The sequence below is a fragment of the Frieseomelitta varia genome, unplaced genomic scaffold (genome assembly GCF_011392965.1).
Source record: "Frieseomelitta varia isolate USP_RPSP 00005682 unplaced genomic scaffold, Fvar_1.2 scaffold_386, whole genome shotgun sequence".
In the NCBI taxonomy this organism is placed as follows: Eukaryota; Metazoa; Arthropoda; class Insecta; order Hymenoptera; family Apidae; genus Frieseomelitta; species Frieseomelitta varia.
The window spans coordinates 241,356-256,676 of record NW_025110130.1 but is presented as its reverse complement, the minus strand read 5'-3'; the positions used below and the strand labels follow the sequence as shown (position 1 = coordinate 256,676).

Here is a 15,321-nt window from a genome sequence, read left to right as displayed (position 1 = left end):
CCCCCCCCCCCCCTGTCCCTCACCCCGCACCTCTCTAGCACAGTTCCTCTCTTCGTTCGTTTTTAACCCTCTCTCCTCCCCCTCCTGCACGCGTTTCCTTTGCCTCTCCGTCGCGCAGAAAACCACCCCTCGCGTTCCAACCCCCGCTTCGCTTCCTTTTAACCCCTTATTACTTCCCCCCTGTTTCACCGCGATTCGACTCGGTCTCTTTTTTTCCACCGAGAGTTCTTCTCGCTCTCCCTCTCTCCGCCACACCGCGCGCTTCACCCCCGACCGTCGGTGTCTCGTTTCGACTCGCCTTCAACCCTCGTCGCTCGGCTCTTCTCCTCGACCGCTTCGCCTTTCCTGGTTATACGCCATCTGCATCCCGAGTTATCTCCGCGAGCTGCAACTCGCTACACGCGCCACGCTCCCTCACCCCCTCCGCCCAAAGCAGAACCATCCGCAGCCTTTTTCACTTTGCGCTAGCACTCGGCGTCATCGTCCTTGCCACCCAGCTTCCGACCCTTCGGATTTCGTTCCGTACACATCCGGGTTAAACGCGTCTTCGAGCAGGCGAGCACATCTGCCGACCGTTCTTTCGAGGGGAAAGCACGAGAACGTCGTGTTTCGACGATCGTTTTCATAGTCAAGCACTCGATAGATATCTCCATGTTTGTTGTTCGTTAAATTGAAGTGTAGCGGCTAGCAGACAAAAAGTTCGGAGAATTTACGACTCACGTGTCGCCTGCGCTATTGAATTGGCGAAGGCCAAGTTTAGTTTTTACAGTGCGTAAAGACCAGACGTCCGCACTTATAGTTTTAGAAATTCGGCCACAACAGCATTTCTGCAAAGCGTTCGTAATCTCTAAAACCCCTAAGGGCCATCCAGAACTGCATCTCGAAAACACTTGGAGAAAGTGAAGACCAGAGGAAATCCTGCTACACCGCCATAATTCAGGGAAATCGGTCCCGGCGAAATTGCAGAGAAAGCTCTGTTTCGTGACAACCTAAATTGGCTAAAACTCAAAAACGATTCGGCCAATTAGGGATATCCGAGTCGGGGATCCAGTTTTCCTAATAGCGAAGAAAGCAGCAAGCTTACAGAAAAATTCAGAACAGTCAGAAGAGACTAATAGACATACAGTTCAAAACATCGACCGATCGTCTACATGTTCACCGCGTCTTCCGAGTTTATTGCGTCCTCGTGTAACTTCGTCAAATAAACTTAGTTAACCACGAATCAGATTCTTTATCAATCCATCACCGACCACTATTCCACAACAAACATCCCCAAAGAAGAAATGAGCGACCTCCGTCGTGGAGAAAGAGTTTCAAACGTTCGCGTCGTAACGAAATTACGCTGAAAACGCACGGGGAAATGCACGTGAGCAGGCTTACGTGGCAACAATCGAATATCTCGAACATGGCCTTCAAAACTCTCTCTCTCTCTTTCTCTCTCGAAGACATCGCTAAGTGAAGTAAATGTCAGCACGACCTGAACCCTCTCCTACGTCTCGTATTCTCTCTTTCGATAACATTTCGATCTAAAAACTACTTCGAACCTATTCTGTTTTTTCGTTGCAACTGATACTAACTGAAAAAAAATTATCAAATTATCGCGAAATCGTTCAAACGCCTAGAGAGATCGTTTAGATGCAACACGACCAGGCGATCAGAGTGTGAAGCGTGTACGCTGGATTCGAGAGGAGGTCGATGGGAAGAGTTGATGAACGAGACGAGTCCGAGGTACACAGGATTAAACGATTAGCCTTTAATCGTCGAACCATAGAATTGTCAGAGAGGGACCTGCGAATCTCGTCCCGACTGGTTCCCGACAAAAGAGTCACATGGCCGCGCGCGCTACACCGCCGGGGGGGGAAATTGAATTTTTCGCGTACGATAACGTTCACGGAATTCACCACCAACGTCAAACGCACGGCGCAAATCATCCACTTCTCTCCTTTTTCCTATCTTTTTCTTTTTGTTTTTCTTTTAAATTGAAATTCTATTCCAGAACAGCGCGGCTGTTCGAAGAGCAAGACGCGGCCCGCTAGAAATTTTATCTCGAAATTTTATCGTTTCGCCGGTATCGGTGGATCGTATAAAGCTGAGGAAGCTACATGTTGCCGCGCACTGTTAGCCAAACAGTGGGATAACATTTCTAGCGGACTCGGATTGCATTCGGAAGCCTAGTCAATAATGACGTAGACGTGCGTCATGCGAAAGCCCACAATCCTCGCTCGTCGATCAAGCTCGAAACAATCCCAAAATCAATTGCCGAGGGGGAACAAGGAAACTAATTTTTATTGGCGACGAATTAACTCGTCGCACGAGTTATCATAACCTTCAGCATATAATTGATCTTTTTCACCTGTTTATTTATCGTGTCGCGCGAAATTATCAAATTATCACTTTGAGCGCGACAAGCGTTGAAGGATGAAAATTAAAAATTCAAACGTCACATTTGAAATTCTCGGTGACAACGGTCGGAACAGTCGAAGCGAGGAACGATCGACAACGACTGTCAACGAAAGTGAAAAATAATTCGACAGCGGGGGGGGGGGGGCGCCTCTCCTTCGACAGTTTGGCAATTAATCGCCGTTCGGATTTAATTCTCTCGTTTGTGACGCGCGCGTGTCGGCCGAGTTGATTCCGTGCCGACCGCGAAAATAGACGCGCGCGCGAACGCTGCAAAATCAAACGGTCGATCGACGCGACGTCGCGACGCTGAAAAAGTTGCGTCCTCGCAATATCCGCGCGCGAAGCCAACCGAACCACCCACCTGTCCCTTCACCCTTCTATTAATAAAACTTTGTCAGCACGTGGGAAACTTGCGGCGCGTTTGTTTATTTCAAACACCTGCCTCTTCTGCATATCCCATCCCCTCCCTTTTGTGAAGAATTTCCAACGACAAAGTTTTAACACGAAAATGAACGAAGGCTTCGCGACAATACGTTCTGCAACAAGAAATTCGTTTCAATTGCTTATTTTAATCTCTCGACAATTTGGCAAAATTTTTTCTTCGTTTTCTTTTCCTTTTCCTTCTCTCTGGATAAATGTTCATTCATTTCAGTGTTAGAGTTTTTACAGACTTCGTGGGAAATCTCATCTCTGCGCGCAGTTACTGCAACTTTGTTAACCTCTCAATTTTTTTCTACGTGTCGTTTGAAAATATCTCGATAAAGCATACAATACAAATCTTGGAATAATAATTTTGGAATGAATAATTTTATATCCATCTTAATCATACTTCTATGTATCGTGCATTATCCTGTACACGTGATTTGTACAATAATACAAATACATGTAAATTAATATATAAACAGAGTTTTTATTGCAAAGCACGTTTCATTTCTGTTTAATTTCAATTTTAAATTAAATGCAAGTAAATGTATTTAATTTTATATGCATCGTAATGTAATAATACAATATACATATCAACATACTGACAGGGATTTTATTGTATAAAGCAAATTTCGTGTTTATTTCATCACGTTGTATATTGCACGTGTGTAATTTATAATTTAAATAAATATTGTATTTATTGTATATATGTAATTTCTAGTTCATATTTGTCGTACCATCTTCATTATACAAATATAACACTTGCCATACGATTTCTGAACGGCGGTGTACACACTGCTTCTCGATAGAAAACACTTTGCAAAAATAAGAGAAACCGAAATGTTTGAATGTTCAGACACAAATCACGGACTGATTCTCGGCTGCTAAAATTATTGCCAACATTGTGACATAATTGTTGCTTGGTAATAATGACTTAAACTCCACGTTTGTTCGTTCTGAAATGACAGGTTGCGACGGAAGCACAGCAGCGAGCAGGCGAATCGAGAATCGCGGAGGATCGAGAAAATGGCGGGGGGGCGCGCGCGTGTTTCGCGTTTCCACGCGAATCGCATAATCAACATCGTAGTATCCTCGGCGTGGTATCGTAGTCAGCTTAAACGGTCGGATTCCGTGAGAACGGACAGGGCTCGAGATAAATTGAATAACGACACGCTTGTTTCAGTGGAATCGCTTAGGCGCACCGTTCCGAGCGCACGGCTCGATTTAACGCCAATGAAACGACTTTCAGCAACGCGAGAGCCATACATATCCTCGTCCCACATTGTCCCTTCCTCTTTGTCCTCGATGCTCGTCCACCCCGACACCTTCGACACCGTCGAGGTTGTGATTCTGCGCGGTCGAGAGGTGAAGACAGACGATCAGAGAAATGAGCAAGAATTTTCGGGATAACGAGATTCCTCCGACCATCGATGACGGCACGGCTGTTTCAAACGGAGCCGGAAAACCAGTTAAGAGCGAACAAACGGAAGCTGGAAGCCGGCGCTACTCGATCAAGGATCGCGCGCTGATCCCGTTTAATCCGCGTCTTAGTTAACACTGGTGGAAAAGCCGTGGAACATCCTCCGGAGACAGACGGTTAAAGCTTCCTCCCCCACTCGCGCGCCCTTTCGAGTCACCATCCTCTCCACGCATACGTTTCACAGCCCCTTACACTCGGAGGGATTTCGACTTTTGGCTTTCCTTTCAAGAACAGACACTCTTCCGAGAGAGAGAGAGAGAGAGAGAGAGAGAGAGAGAGAGAGAGAGAGAGTGAGAGAAAGAAAGATCATTGAACGAGGGTTGCAGAGTGAAACGTTGATGATTGATTTAATGGGGAGCGAGGCGTCGTTAGTAGACGCACGTATCTACTTATCCACGTGGGCGGCTCTATCAGCCGGAGCAGAAATGCGCTTGAAAATGGAAACATCTTGAATTCCAGACTGTAAACGTCATTCACGAGCTCGGATTGCGATGCTCGGTCTGCTCTCTCAGCCATCCAATCCCGACTTCGTTCCGGATACCTTCTATTATTAATGCGTCATAAATTTGTACACTTTGGTTCGAATCCAACTACCGCGGATACTTATAATGCTTAAGTATTTATAATACTAAGTACGAGCGACGTTCGCAGCAGAGAAGGATTACTCGCGACTAGAACATCGGGAAACGTCGCGCCGTTGCGACATACGCGCATATTACCACGTGCACCGATCGACCTTGGAATAAATCTTTCGTCAAGAATACGCACACCTGGCGAAAAGTTCAAACGCAAAAATACTTGGACACGTAACTGTTTAAAAACTGTGTTTTAGATTAGGTTAGAAAATGTCGTCGCATTTGTTTGTGAAACGTGTGTCGCTAAATATCTCGAAGATCAGGATTTCCATGTTTCTGATAATGCTTTCGAACGCTCGCGTTCGATCGGAAACTTTTCACCAAAGAGAAAGAGAGAGAGAGAGAGAGAGAGAGAGAGAGAGAGAGAGAGAGGCATGGGTGGGGCGAGGAGCAACTTGTCGGATAAAATGCGAGTCTTTTTAAAAAGTCGTTCGCACGGGACGAGAGGTAACAAAGGGAGTTAATGGAGGGTGCCGAGAGCTTTATCCCAGGCGGGTAAGTACCGCAGAGTTTATTATTTTTTCCTGATAACCAGGCTCGTGGCGCCTCGCGACGAGCAACCGAGCAATTCCTTGGAAGCTCGAGCGCGACACGGAATACACTTTAGCCGAGACGAGATATCCCGGGCCCGAAAGGTCAGGGGTTAATTTGATAATTTCGATTAATTTTACAAGAAGAAGCTTATCCCCGGGAGAGGTAACGATCGTCTGTCTCCCTTCTCTCTCCCTAGCCTCGGCTCGCGTTTCCCCTCTCGGCGTGAAAATTGAATTTAAGGAATTACGCGACGTCGTTCCCGACGTCGAACGACGGAGTTTCCACGAATCCCATTAGCCCTTCCTGTAAACGATACTTCTAATTAACCGGCACCGGATCGAATCGTCGCGATTGAACCGCCGATTGGATCCCCCTCCCGGAGGAGTTTGCTAATTTCTTAACCCTTTCAGCGGTAGGTGTAGGCATTGCAAACGTGCATGTTTGACGAGCAAGCTTCGCCTAACGCCACTGAAACGAGACACCTATTTAGATGACTCGAAGTTTCCAGATTTGGACGAATGTGGCGATATTCCACGGATACTTTGCCTATGTTTGTCACTTGCTTTCCAAATTCGATAGATAAAAAAAAAAATATCAAAATTGACCGTCTCGGATACCGACAAGCGCAATAACATTAAATAAATATTCGTAAAAGATAACTGTGTATCGCTCTGTCTGCACTCTATTTGCTTTGCACGTTTCCCATTCGTTTTCCATACCGCTGAAAGAGTCAACGATCGTGCGATCTTGCGATCGGCGTGTATACTCGCGCGAATCGCAGTGGCGATCGAGCTTGTGACTCTGTTCAAAGATGAAAACCACGAGCACGGTGTTACCGTTAAAGCGACGCCCGGCGTCGATCGCGATCCCTCGAAAGATCCAGCGAGCACAACCGTACACGATTATCACTCCCCGCCACTTTGGTAAATACGCGGAACACGCTTATCGAGACGAAGTGAAGTACGCAAGTAGCCGAGCCAATAAATCTAACGGCACGCCAACCGCGATAACCTAGGCTCGAGAGCTAGGAAATGAAGAGGGGACAGGACGCAGGAAAAGACAAAGACGCGATACGAAAAAAAAAAGATAAAAGGAAGAAAGAAAAGAACTTGGTGGTTTTATCGATAGCGATTCGAAGCGAGCAACGAAATCCCTTATCGTTTTGTACAGAGTCGGCAGCCCGCGACGTTATCGCAATTGGACAAGGCCGTGAGCCCGTTGCCTGATAACGCACGAGCCTCTTTCTCTCTCTCTCTCTCTCTCTCTCTCTCTCTCTCTCTCTCTCTCTCTCTCTCTCTCTTTCTCGTGTGTTGCTGCATATCGTCGCTTCATGAAAAATAAACCGTCCTCGTTTCGCTTCTCGTCCCATTTCGTCGGCCAAACGGAACGATCTAAGTCATTGCCAAATTTTTTGCTACCGTCCGTGTAAACGAGAGTAAATTTTGCGAAAATTTTTCTTCTCTCCTTTTTTTTCCAAATAACGGCGCGTTGAGAAATGTACTGTGTCACGACTTGTGTCAAACGTTGCCTCGCGACAACTGCACGTGATGCGTCGATCAAGTTTGATCACGAGAATTACGAGACTACGCAATTCCAGCTTCGAAGACTGTATGAATTTTCCAGAATAAAAAATGTAGAAGCGATCTCGAAATGTGAAAGAAGACACCGAAGAGAACCTCTAAAAATCTAGAAAACGAATTGGCAAGGATGATGGAGTGACTTTTCCATCGGTTGTGTTCTACGGACGGAATTGATAATTATTAATTGATAATTATGGTTCGATGGAGAAAAATCTGCAAGCATTTTCACCCTGATGTAAATCACGATAGCGAAGAAAATTTAGAAAAGTGACGAGACAATTAACGAAAGGACACGCGACGTTTTGCCGTGAAGATGTTACTAACGATTAAAAAAAAAAATACGAACGCTGAAAGAGAAAGTCGCAATGTTCGATGACTTCGTGAGCCATTGCAAATAATGGAACGATTTAGAGTTCTAACTCCGTGACAGGCCTGAACGCTTATCGTTGAAAAAAATTAACTGGTTCCAAAAAAATAAAAAAAAAGGGGGAGACTTTTCACAATTTCGTGATTTAATTAAGCACGATTTTTCTACGAGATAATTGAAAGGATTATATTAATGACTGAGTAGAAATTAAAGATGCTATCTGGAATATTCTCTCGATCTCTTGGGGAAAGACAAATAGGGGAAAGGTGTCGTTTTGTTTATTCAGTACCTTTCAATTAGCTTCGATATCGATAAAATGATAAATATATATACATATATATATAGAGAGAGAGAAAGAAAGAAATACGAGAGATGTGAAGAGAATTGAATGAATTTTTATGCTAAAATATCGGCAGAAAACGAAGAACGATTTAAAAGATACACGTGATAGATTTGCAATGCATAGTGTCACGCGTGATTTAAACTGCACGTGGCAAGAATGTGTGCTGCACGTGTGAAACCTTTGAAAGTGTGAATAACTAAAATCTATCCTAAGCGAATCGTTGAGAATTCAATGATCGATCGCGTTCAAAGTCACTCAGGAAAATTGAATAATTATCGTCTTGTCTCTGACTACAACAATCGTATAAAATCTCACGTATGAAACAAAGAGATCTCGTTTTTCGATCTATCGTCGTGAATTTCCCAAAATTTCTGCCATTTCCCGCGAATCTCGAGTAATCTTCGATCGTACACGAAGTACACGTCAATGTATTTTCGTTCGATGAACGAGCCCGAACAGGTTCGAACGTCGTATCGTACAAAAATTCAGCGTACCGTTCACGGAGTAATTGGCAGCGCGGACGAAGTGAAAGAAACCTCGATACACTTGGTTCGATCGGTCTCGAAGCCTCGTCGCAGAGGCACGACGGCGATTACGACGGCCCAGGAAACAATTAGGGCCGATGATACACGTCCGACTACTATATCGCGTGCACACGGCCGATCGGAGCCCCCTTAAAACGGGGCGTCGGGGCGGCGTGTTAATTCAAACGAGCAGACGCGTTCGACGATTCGCCTCTTCCTGATTGCCATCGAACCTTTCGAAATGCGAGACGCTCCGTCAAATTCATCCAGCCCCTCTCCATCAACCCCCTTGGGATTTCGACGCACCGATTCGCTAGGCAAGCCTCTGCATTACGCGCTCGTGTGATTTTTTTAAAAATCGCGAGACGTTTAAAATTAAAGAATTCGGCGCTTTTCTTTTTAGGTCGATTAAAGCAACGCATTTCAAAAGAGCATCAAGTACGAAGTTCAGTTCAGTTTCTCAACTGTTTTTGCACGAGTGTTAAATAATATTATCTTGCAGCAGACACAGATATCAGTTTATCCTATTTTGATGTGACTGTAGATACTATGTAAATCATTTTATCAGCGATTATCCTGTTTCCTGAATTAAGTTTTTATTTGCCAATCATAGATTCCACAGAACCGATCAGGGAAAAAAACCTTGCCTTCTAACGAGATTATCGATCGAATCGGTTTTTTTTTTTTCCCGGTGTAATTAGCTCTGTCTCGAGGACATGTACATAACTAACTTTTCTAAATTTCAAGATATCGCATTGCAATTGCGACTGTGCTGTTACTCTCAATTTCTTTCTTTTCCTTTTACTTTCTTGTACTTTCTTTCTGTTTGTATAGATTACACCAAAAGGTCTTTGTCTATTTCTAAATAACAGAATAAATAACAGAGAATAACTGCGAAAATTACTCGTAAGTGATTGTACCTAAATTTCAAGATATTGTATTGCAATTGCGACTGTTCTGTTACTCTCAATTTCTTTCTTTTCCTTTTAATTTCTTGTACTTTCTTTCTGTTTGTATAGATTACACCAAAAGGTCTTTGTCTATTTCTAAATAACAGAATAAATAACAGAAAATAACTGCGAAAATTACTCGTAAGTGATTGTACTTTCTTCAATCATTTTCATTGATAAGAGATTTCTGTTTGAACACATTCGCACTAAAGAAAAACCAAAGCCGCGAAGTTTCCTCACTGAAACAGTCACTGCGTGACTCGCACGTGATCAATCCTCCGATTCTCTATTAATTTGAGAACGAGAGTTGACGAGACGCGCGATGCACGAAAAAAAAAGGGGGGAAAAAGCGCGGCACGTTGTTGATGATTACGTCGAATTCCGATCGAATGACGAAAAAAAAAAGTCACGTCGACAACGGCAACGGCAACGACACGACGACCCAGTTTTCTTGGTTGTGGAACGTCGAAGGCAAGGTTATTAAGGGCAGTTACGGTGGTCGAAAACCCGGCGGCGGGCGAACAGTGACGAAGGGGAGCGAGAGGGATGAAAGTGGGAAACGTGTCCTGCCTACCGTTTCGAGGCTCGTTAATTTTCTTTCTGCCTCGACTCGAGGGTGGGAGGAAACGACGAATGCGCTGATTTCAGGAAATTGTCCGACCCGATCTATAAAGATACCACCCTACTAATCTCCTGCGATATTGAGTTGAGCCCGATGCAAACGAGAAAGAGAAAGAGAGAGAGAGAGAGAGAGAGAGAGAGAGAGAGAGAGAGAGTTTCCAGCGTTTTCGCGCGTGTTTCAACGGTATATTGAATTATACAGGGAAATACGCAGGGACAAACACGCGACAGATACAAATCGAGCATCGCGGAATCGCGCGTTTGTACAAACCGTCCATGCGGCACTGAATGAATTTCATTTGGAACGAGCCAACGTCAGTTTTATAATTTCCCGTGAATTCCTCAGTTCGATCGTTTATTTCATTCATTTCTTTCCCTCCCCCGCGGTTTGAAGCTAGATTTAAACAGACGGAGAATTTAGAGGTTTCAATTTTGCAACCACTGGCTGTTTTGCAAAAATTACTCGCGCATTCCGAGATTCCGCGGCCGATTTTATAGCAACGTGGTAACTTGTATCTCTCGCTGGAAACAGCTCGTTTGTTGTCGTTAGACAAGATATCAAATAAACCGAGGCGGGAGTTACATTTTTACGAAAAGAAAGAAAACATTTTTACGCAGACTGCAAGCCCGGCGACACGAGCGATATTTCGATGCACGTGCACTGCCCGTTGTTGAATAACATTACGTAGCGAGCATCTTAACGACGCCGCGGAAACGTCCGTATCGCGTGTAGCTGTCGTCGATTGTGCACGCTCTCGCCGGATTGTACTTTACGTTTCACGGCGTAATTTTCCGAGAAACGTCTATTTAATCTCAGCCACATTGTCACAGTTTCCTTCCTGCTTGCGCGAGGATGACGATCGTGCAAGGAAATCTAAGAGGGTCAAAGGTTGAAGTCTCAGTTACGAGACGACGCGACGCGACACGACAAGCTACAAAGTACGCCTCTGCGTTTCGGTACGCGCGCAATTGGCACGCCAACTACGAAGCGAGCACGACGATATACACATACACGATACTGATTAACCATTCGCAAGATTATGCGCGGCCGCGTATGCTGCAAATATTACGTACCCGGCGATTTCATCTCGGAATGTGGTAAGAGATGTCGGCTCTCTATCTTTCGTTCTCGGTCTCCGTCACGTGTGCTGACAATGTTTACGACAATGTATCGTAAGTAGCTGATCGTGCGTGCTGTTCAAAACACACACACACACACACAACACACACACGGTGTTTGTTGAAGAAAGAAAAGGAAAGACAGCCGGGCACGATAATGTCTAGGCTAGGCGATCGTCGTTGAACACGAACGCTCAGCGTGTACCGTAAACGTACACGCTTATGGAAATTCCCGGTCGAAAGCCGCACCACGGCCTGGATCGTGAAAGACACGCGAGACCGCGGAACGGAAGTTTCCAGGCGGGGCGATACAGCTTCCTGTCGGCACGTGGGAAACTTTCGAACATCTTCGTCGTCCAGCGTGGCGTTCACGAGTTTCACGTCGCAACACACCGTCGCGTTAACGTTTATCGCTCGTAGAGGATGTGTAGGACCCTACTGCCAGGACCAACAAACGTAATGCAAGGGACGTATTCTCCGGTACGCGGGAAAATCTTACCTTCCCAAAAATCTTACCTTCCCAATTTCCGTGATCGAGAAAGTACGACTTTAATAATCACAACACCTAGCAATCTACCAGAAATTTAGTTGATCTGACCGTGATTTGCCGTGAGGTCGCGCCGAGAAGCAACGAGATGATGCAAATGTACTGGAATGGAAGCGGAATTGGTACCGGGAGCCGATATCGAAGGAAGAATTTAATTGAAACGCCACGGCGATAAGGCGGTAGCACGCGCTCGCGCTCACATAATTAATCTAGCCTTTGACGGATTACTTCACGTTAAACCGGTTCCCGGAGTGCGCGTCTCTGGTGGTATCGAACGCGCCATCTACGCCGCGCGATTTAGCCGCCTCATCGAGTGGATTCGTTCCCCGGGTCTCTCTCGTTAAATACGTCCGTCCTCTGCCAAGTGGAACGAGGCTCGCGAAAAATCCGCGTTCCATCCATCAACGTTCCACCGGCTCGGCTCGGCTCGGCTCGGTTCGGCTCGGCACGGCACGGCGCGCGGCCATTCGTGCATGAGCGCCCATTCGTGCATCCATCGTGGATAATTAGTTGGTGGGAATCGATAGATTCCACGGAGAATAATAAAGCGCAACGCGTACGGCGGCACCCGCCGCCCGTTGTTCGACGATTCTCGCTGGCGATCACGAGCGAACGATCGATCGCGAGCCTCGTTCCCTCGTTCGAGGATGAACGTTATCGGGTAATCAATGGGATTATGTACTTACGTGGATGGTAGTCTGCTGGCGTTGTGCCTCTCGCGCTCTGTAACTGAAAAAAGAAAAGGATGGTAATTAGATTGTATTAATTAGCGTCTGGATCATCGCGGCGACCAAAGACGATCGCGACGATCAAGACGCGTGAGGAATTGAGACAGAATTTTTTATTTGACGATGGAAAAAAAAAAAAAAAAACACGCAACACGAAGGAAGTTGAAAACTGGCTCGTGGAATCCTGTTATACCTCGTTTGCCAGCGACGCGTCGTCAATTAATTAGCGGTTGCGCAAACGGCACGCATAATCGCGTGAAATTTTTCACGTACGAGTCTCGCCTCGAGACGAGTTCCTACACGAGACGATCGTTCACGACGAGGCCTCGGCAATCTTCGCGTTTACCCGGGAGGAAATGATTTTCACAGGACGATCGTTCTCGAGGACGTTTGGGTTCGGGGCAGACCGGAACGGGGTTCCTTTCATCCGGCTGGCAGCCAAGCTGGAGATCAATTGTTGAGCTGTGAAAGCAACGCCGTGCGGTGAACGCGCGCGAGGGTACGTGAAATCTTTCGAGCGATCCCCGAGCGAGAATCAATTCGTTCGACGTCGCGCCAGCCAACCTTCTCTCTCTTCTCTTAGATACGCAACGGAGGAGAAAGAAAAGAAGAAAGGAGCTAGTGACGAGCGGAAAGAGGAATAGAGAGGTAAACCTGGTCGAGGAGGCATTGCGTAAACAATGGAAAGCGACATGCACGCACGCACGTACGCACTCACGCACTCACGCACGCACGCATGAAGGCAGGCAAGCGTCGCATGGGAAAGGGGCTGGTAGCAGAGGACAGGCTGCTGGGACTGGGTCAAAGAGAGAGAGGGTGCTACCAGGAAAAGGGGGAAGCTCGACCCCGACAGAGAGGGTTGCCCGTCTTAACATGAGAATTGCCACCAAATTTGATCGCAACGCGACCGCTCTTTGGTCAAATAAAATGTTATTCCTCACAATCAGTCAAGAACGCGACTCTGAAAAGTTCTACCGGCTCGAAAGAAATTCCTCCCGATATCATCGATTGTTCCAATATTCATTAAATTCTCTCTCCTCGGAAAATCTCCAAATCTGCCAAATCTCCAAGAAATACACCTTTATAACAGACTGCTGACCGCTCCTGTTTAGTGTCCAAGTGTAGTGCTCGACACCTCGAGCGCTAAAAGTCCGCCAATAATTCCGTAATAAATCGTGGAAACTCTGGGCGAAACGATCTGATTAACGAGTTAACGAGAAAAGATAAATATCCGCCGCGGATAATAAAATTCCTCGATCCCACTGACTTTCGATACAGACGCGCGTACACACGCTGCGTTAATGAATTCCATATGTAACGCGATTAATGTACGATTACCGAGTTAGACGCGTCGCGGTGTCCAATTAGAGGTATGATTTATCGAGCGATCACTGGCCCTACGACACACGCCGATCGTCATAACTCTCTCCCGCTTTCGAACAAAAGCTAGGAAATTCCCTGGCAATGTTCCACCGGCTAATTATCACTGTTCGCCGTGGTCGCGAACTCTCTACCTCTCCCCCCCCCCCCCCTCCGCCCTCCTTCTCCACCCGCGAACTATTCGAACGGATCGCCGCGATTAATCAATGACACGCGCACATCGTGCTCGATACACCGGGGCTCGCCAATAATTAGCGTCGAGGTATCCGCGAGGATGTGTCGCACAATATATCCATGCGAGAGCGTCACCTGCGTGTCGAAAAGTCGTTCTTCTATTTGTCAATCTTCAGCCGTTGAATGATACACACAGATTTTTCAATCCAACGTTCGTCGAAAGACAGGGTAAAAAGTCTATCGCTTACTTTCTCAGAGGGTCGCTTTAATTTATCAGACGCACGGATCACTCTTCACCGTTCGCCAGAGGCTGAACAGAAGACGCAGAATGCCAGCGACTGACGTCACGTGCAGAATGCAGGCGTCGTGTCACGTGAATCGTATGGCTGCGCGTACATTCTTCTCGGCCGCAGCACCGGACAGCCAACGAGTGAACGCGAGTTCAACGAGACGCGGTTCGCCGCGATGCGCACCTGATAACAGAAGATAACTGACAACGTCCTGAAGTAGCTGGAATCCGGCGAGCATGACTTATCGTCCAAGTTGCAGTGGATAACGACGTGGTGGCTGCCGCCGGTGGTGGCTGCTCATGTTGCTGTTGGAGTTCGTGCGTTCGTGCACGCGTTCGTACGTTTCTCCACACGGGCCGTTTTTGCACACAGAGCTCGCGCGCGATCAATCTTCCCTTCGGCTGCCCCCTCTCCCCAACTGCTTTTGTCCACCTCGCGCGATCGGAAATGCCGGCAGCGCCGCGTGAAATCGAACCGACCGCGTTCACATTGATTGCCGCGTATGCAAATCGCCTCGCTCTCGACTCCGCCGTTCCACTCCGTCGTCAAGGTTGTCGCCGCGTTTACGGAAGATCGTTCGATCCACGGATCGCTAGTCTGTCTCTCTCTCTCTCTCTCTCAACGTTTCTACTTTTATTAAATCCGGAATGAAATCGATTCACAGCCGCAATTTATTCGTATGACCGTTCGCGTTTTCGAGTTTTACTCGAGCATGACACGGGTCGGCAAAATGCAAAGGGATGTCTCACTATGTATGTATCGCGATTGCGGAAGCGGTTGGTCGACCGCGTACACTCGCAGTGACGCGCATCGGTTAACTGAGGCTCGGCTCGGCTCGGTTCGGCTCGGGGCCCGCCTGGCCCATCGCTACCGCTGCTGCTGCCGCTGTGCTGCTTGCTTTTCCGCCTGCTGGTAGTCGCACACGCGCCACCAACCCAGGCCCTCTTAGCCTAGCAGCTTGCTAAGCAGACGGTCTCTTCACCTGCGTACCGATGCCTTTTGTTCAACTTACTTCTCTCTCTCTTTTTTTTTTCTTTCTTTTCTCCCCTCGTTTCGCGGGGAGGGAAGAGAGCCTCCTTCTTCAACCGCTTTCGTCGTTTTATCTCGTGTCTCCTGCGGGCACCCTCGCCCCTTCTCTCTTTAATCTTTAACACTCGAAGCGTTTCAACTAAACGATAGAGCATCGATCCTCTTCTGTGTGCTTTCCTTCCATTTTTTTTTTT

The 15,321-nt window shown here is 46.8% G+C and overlaps 1 protein-coding gene across 5 annotated transcripts in view; it reads right to left on the bottom strand.

Moving 5' to 3' along the window:
- LOC122531322 (AF4/FMR2 family member lilli) overlaps positions 1 to 15,321 on the bottom strand; it is a 171,524-nt gene that overhangs the window by 14,659 nt on the left and 141,544 nt on the right. For all 5 annotated transcript variants that reach the window (XM_043659137.1, XM_043659136.1, XM_043659138.1 and 2 more), the window contains one exon: positions 12,213 to 12,255. In XM_043659137.1, the coding sequence (XP_043515072.1) occupies positions 12,213 to 12,255 (43 nt within the window). The remainder of the gene's footprint in view (positions 1 to 12,212; positions 12,256 to 15,321) is intronic.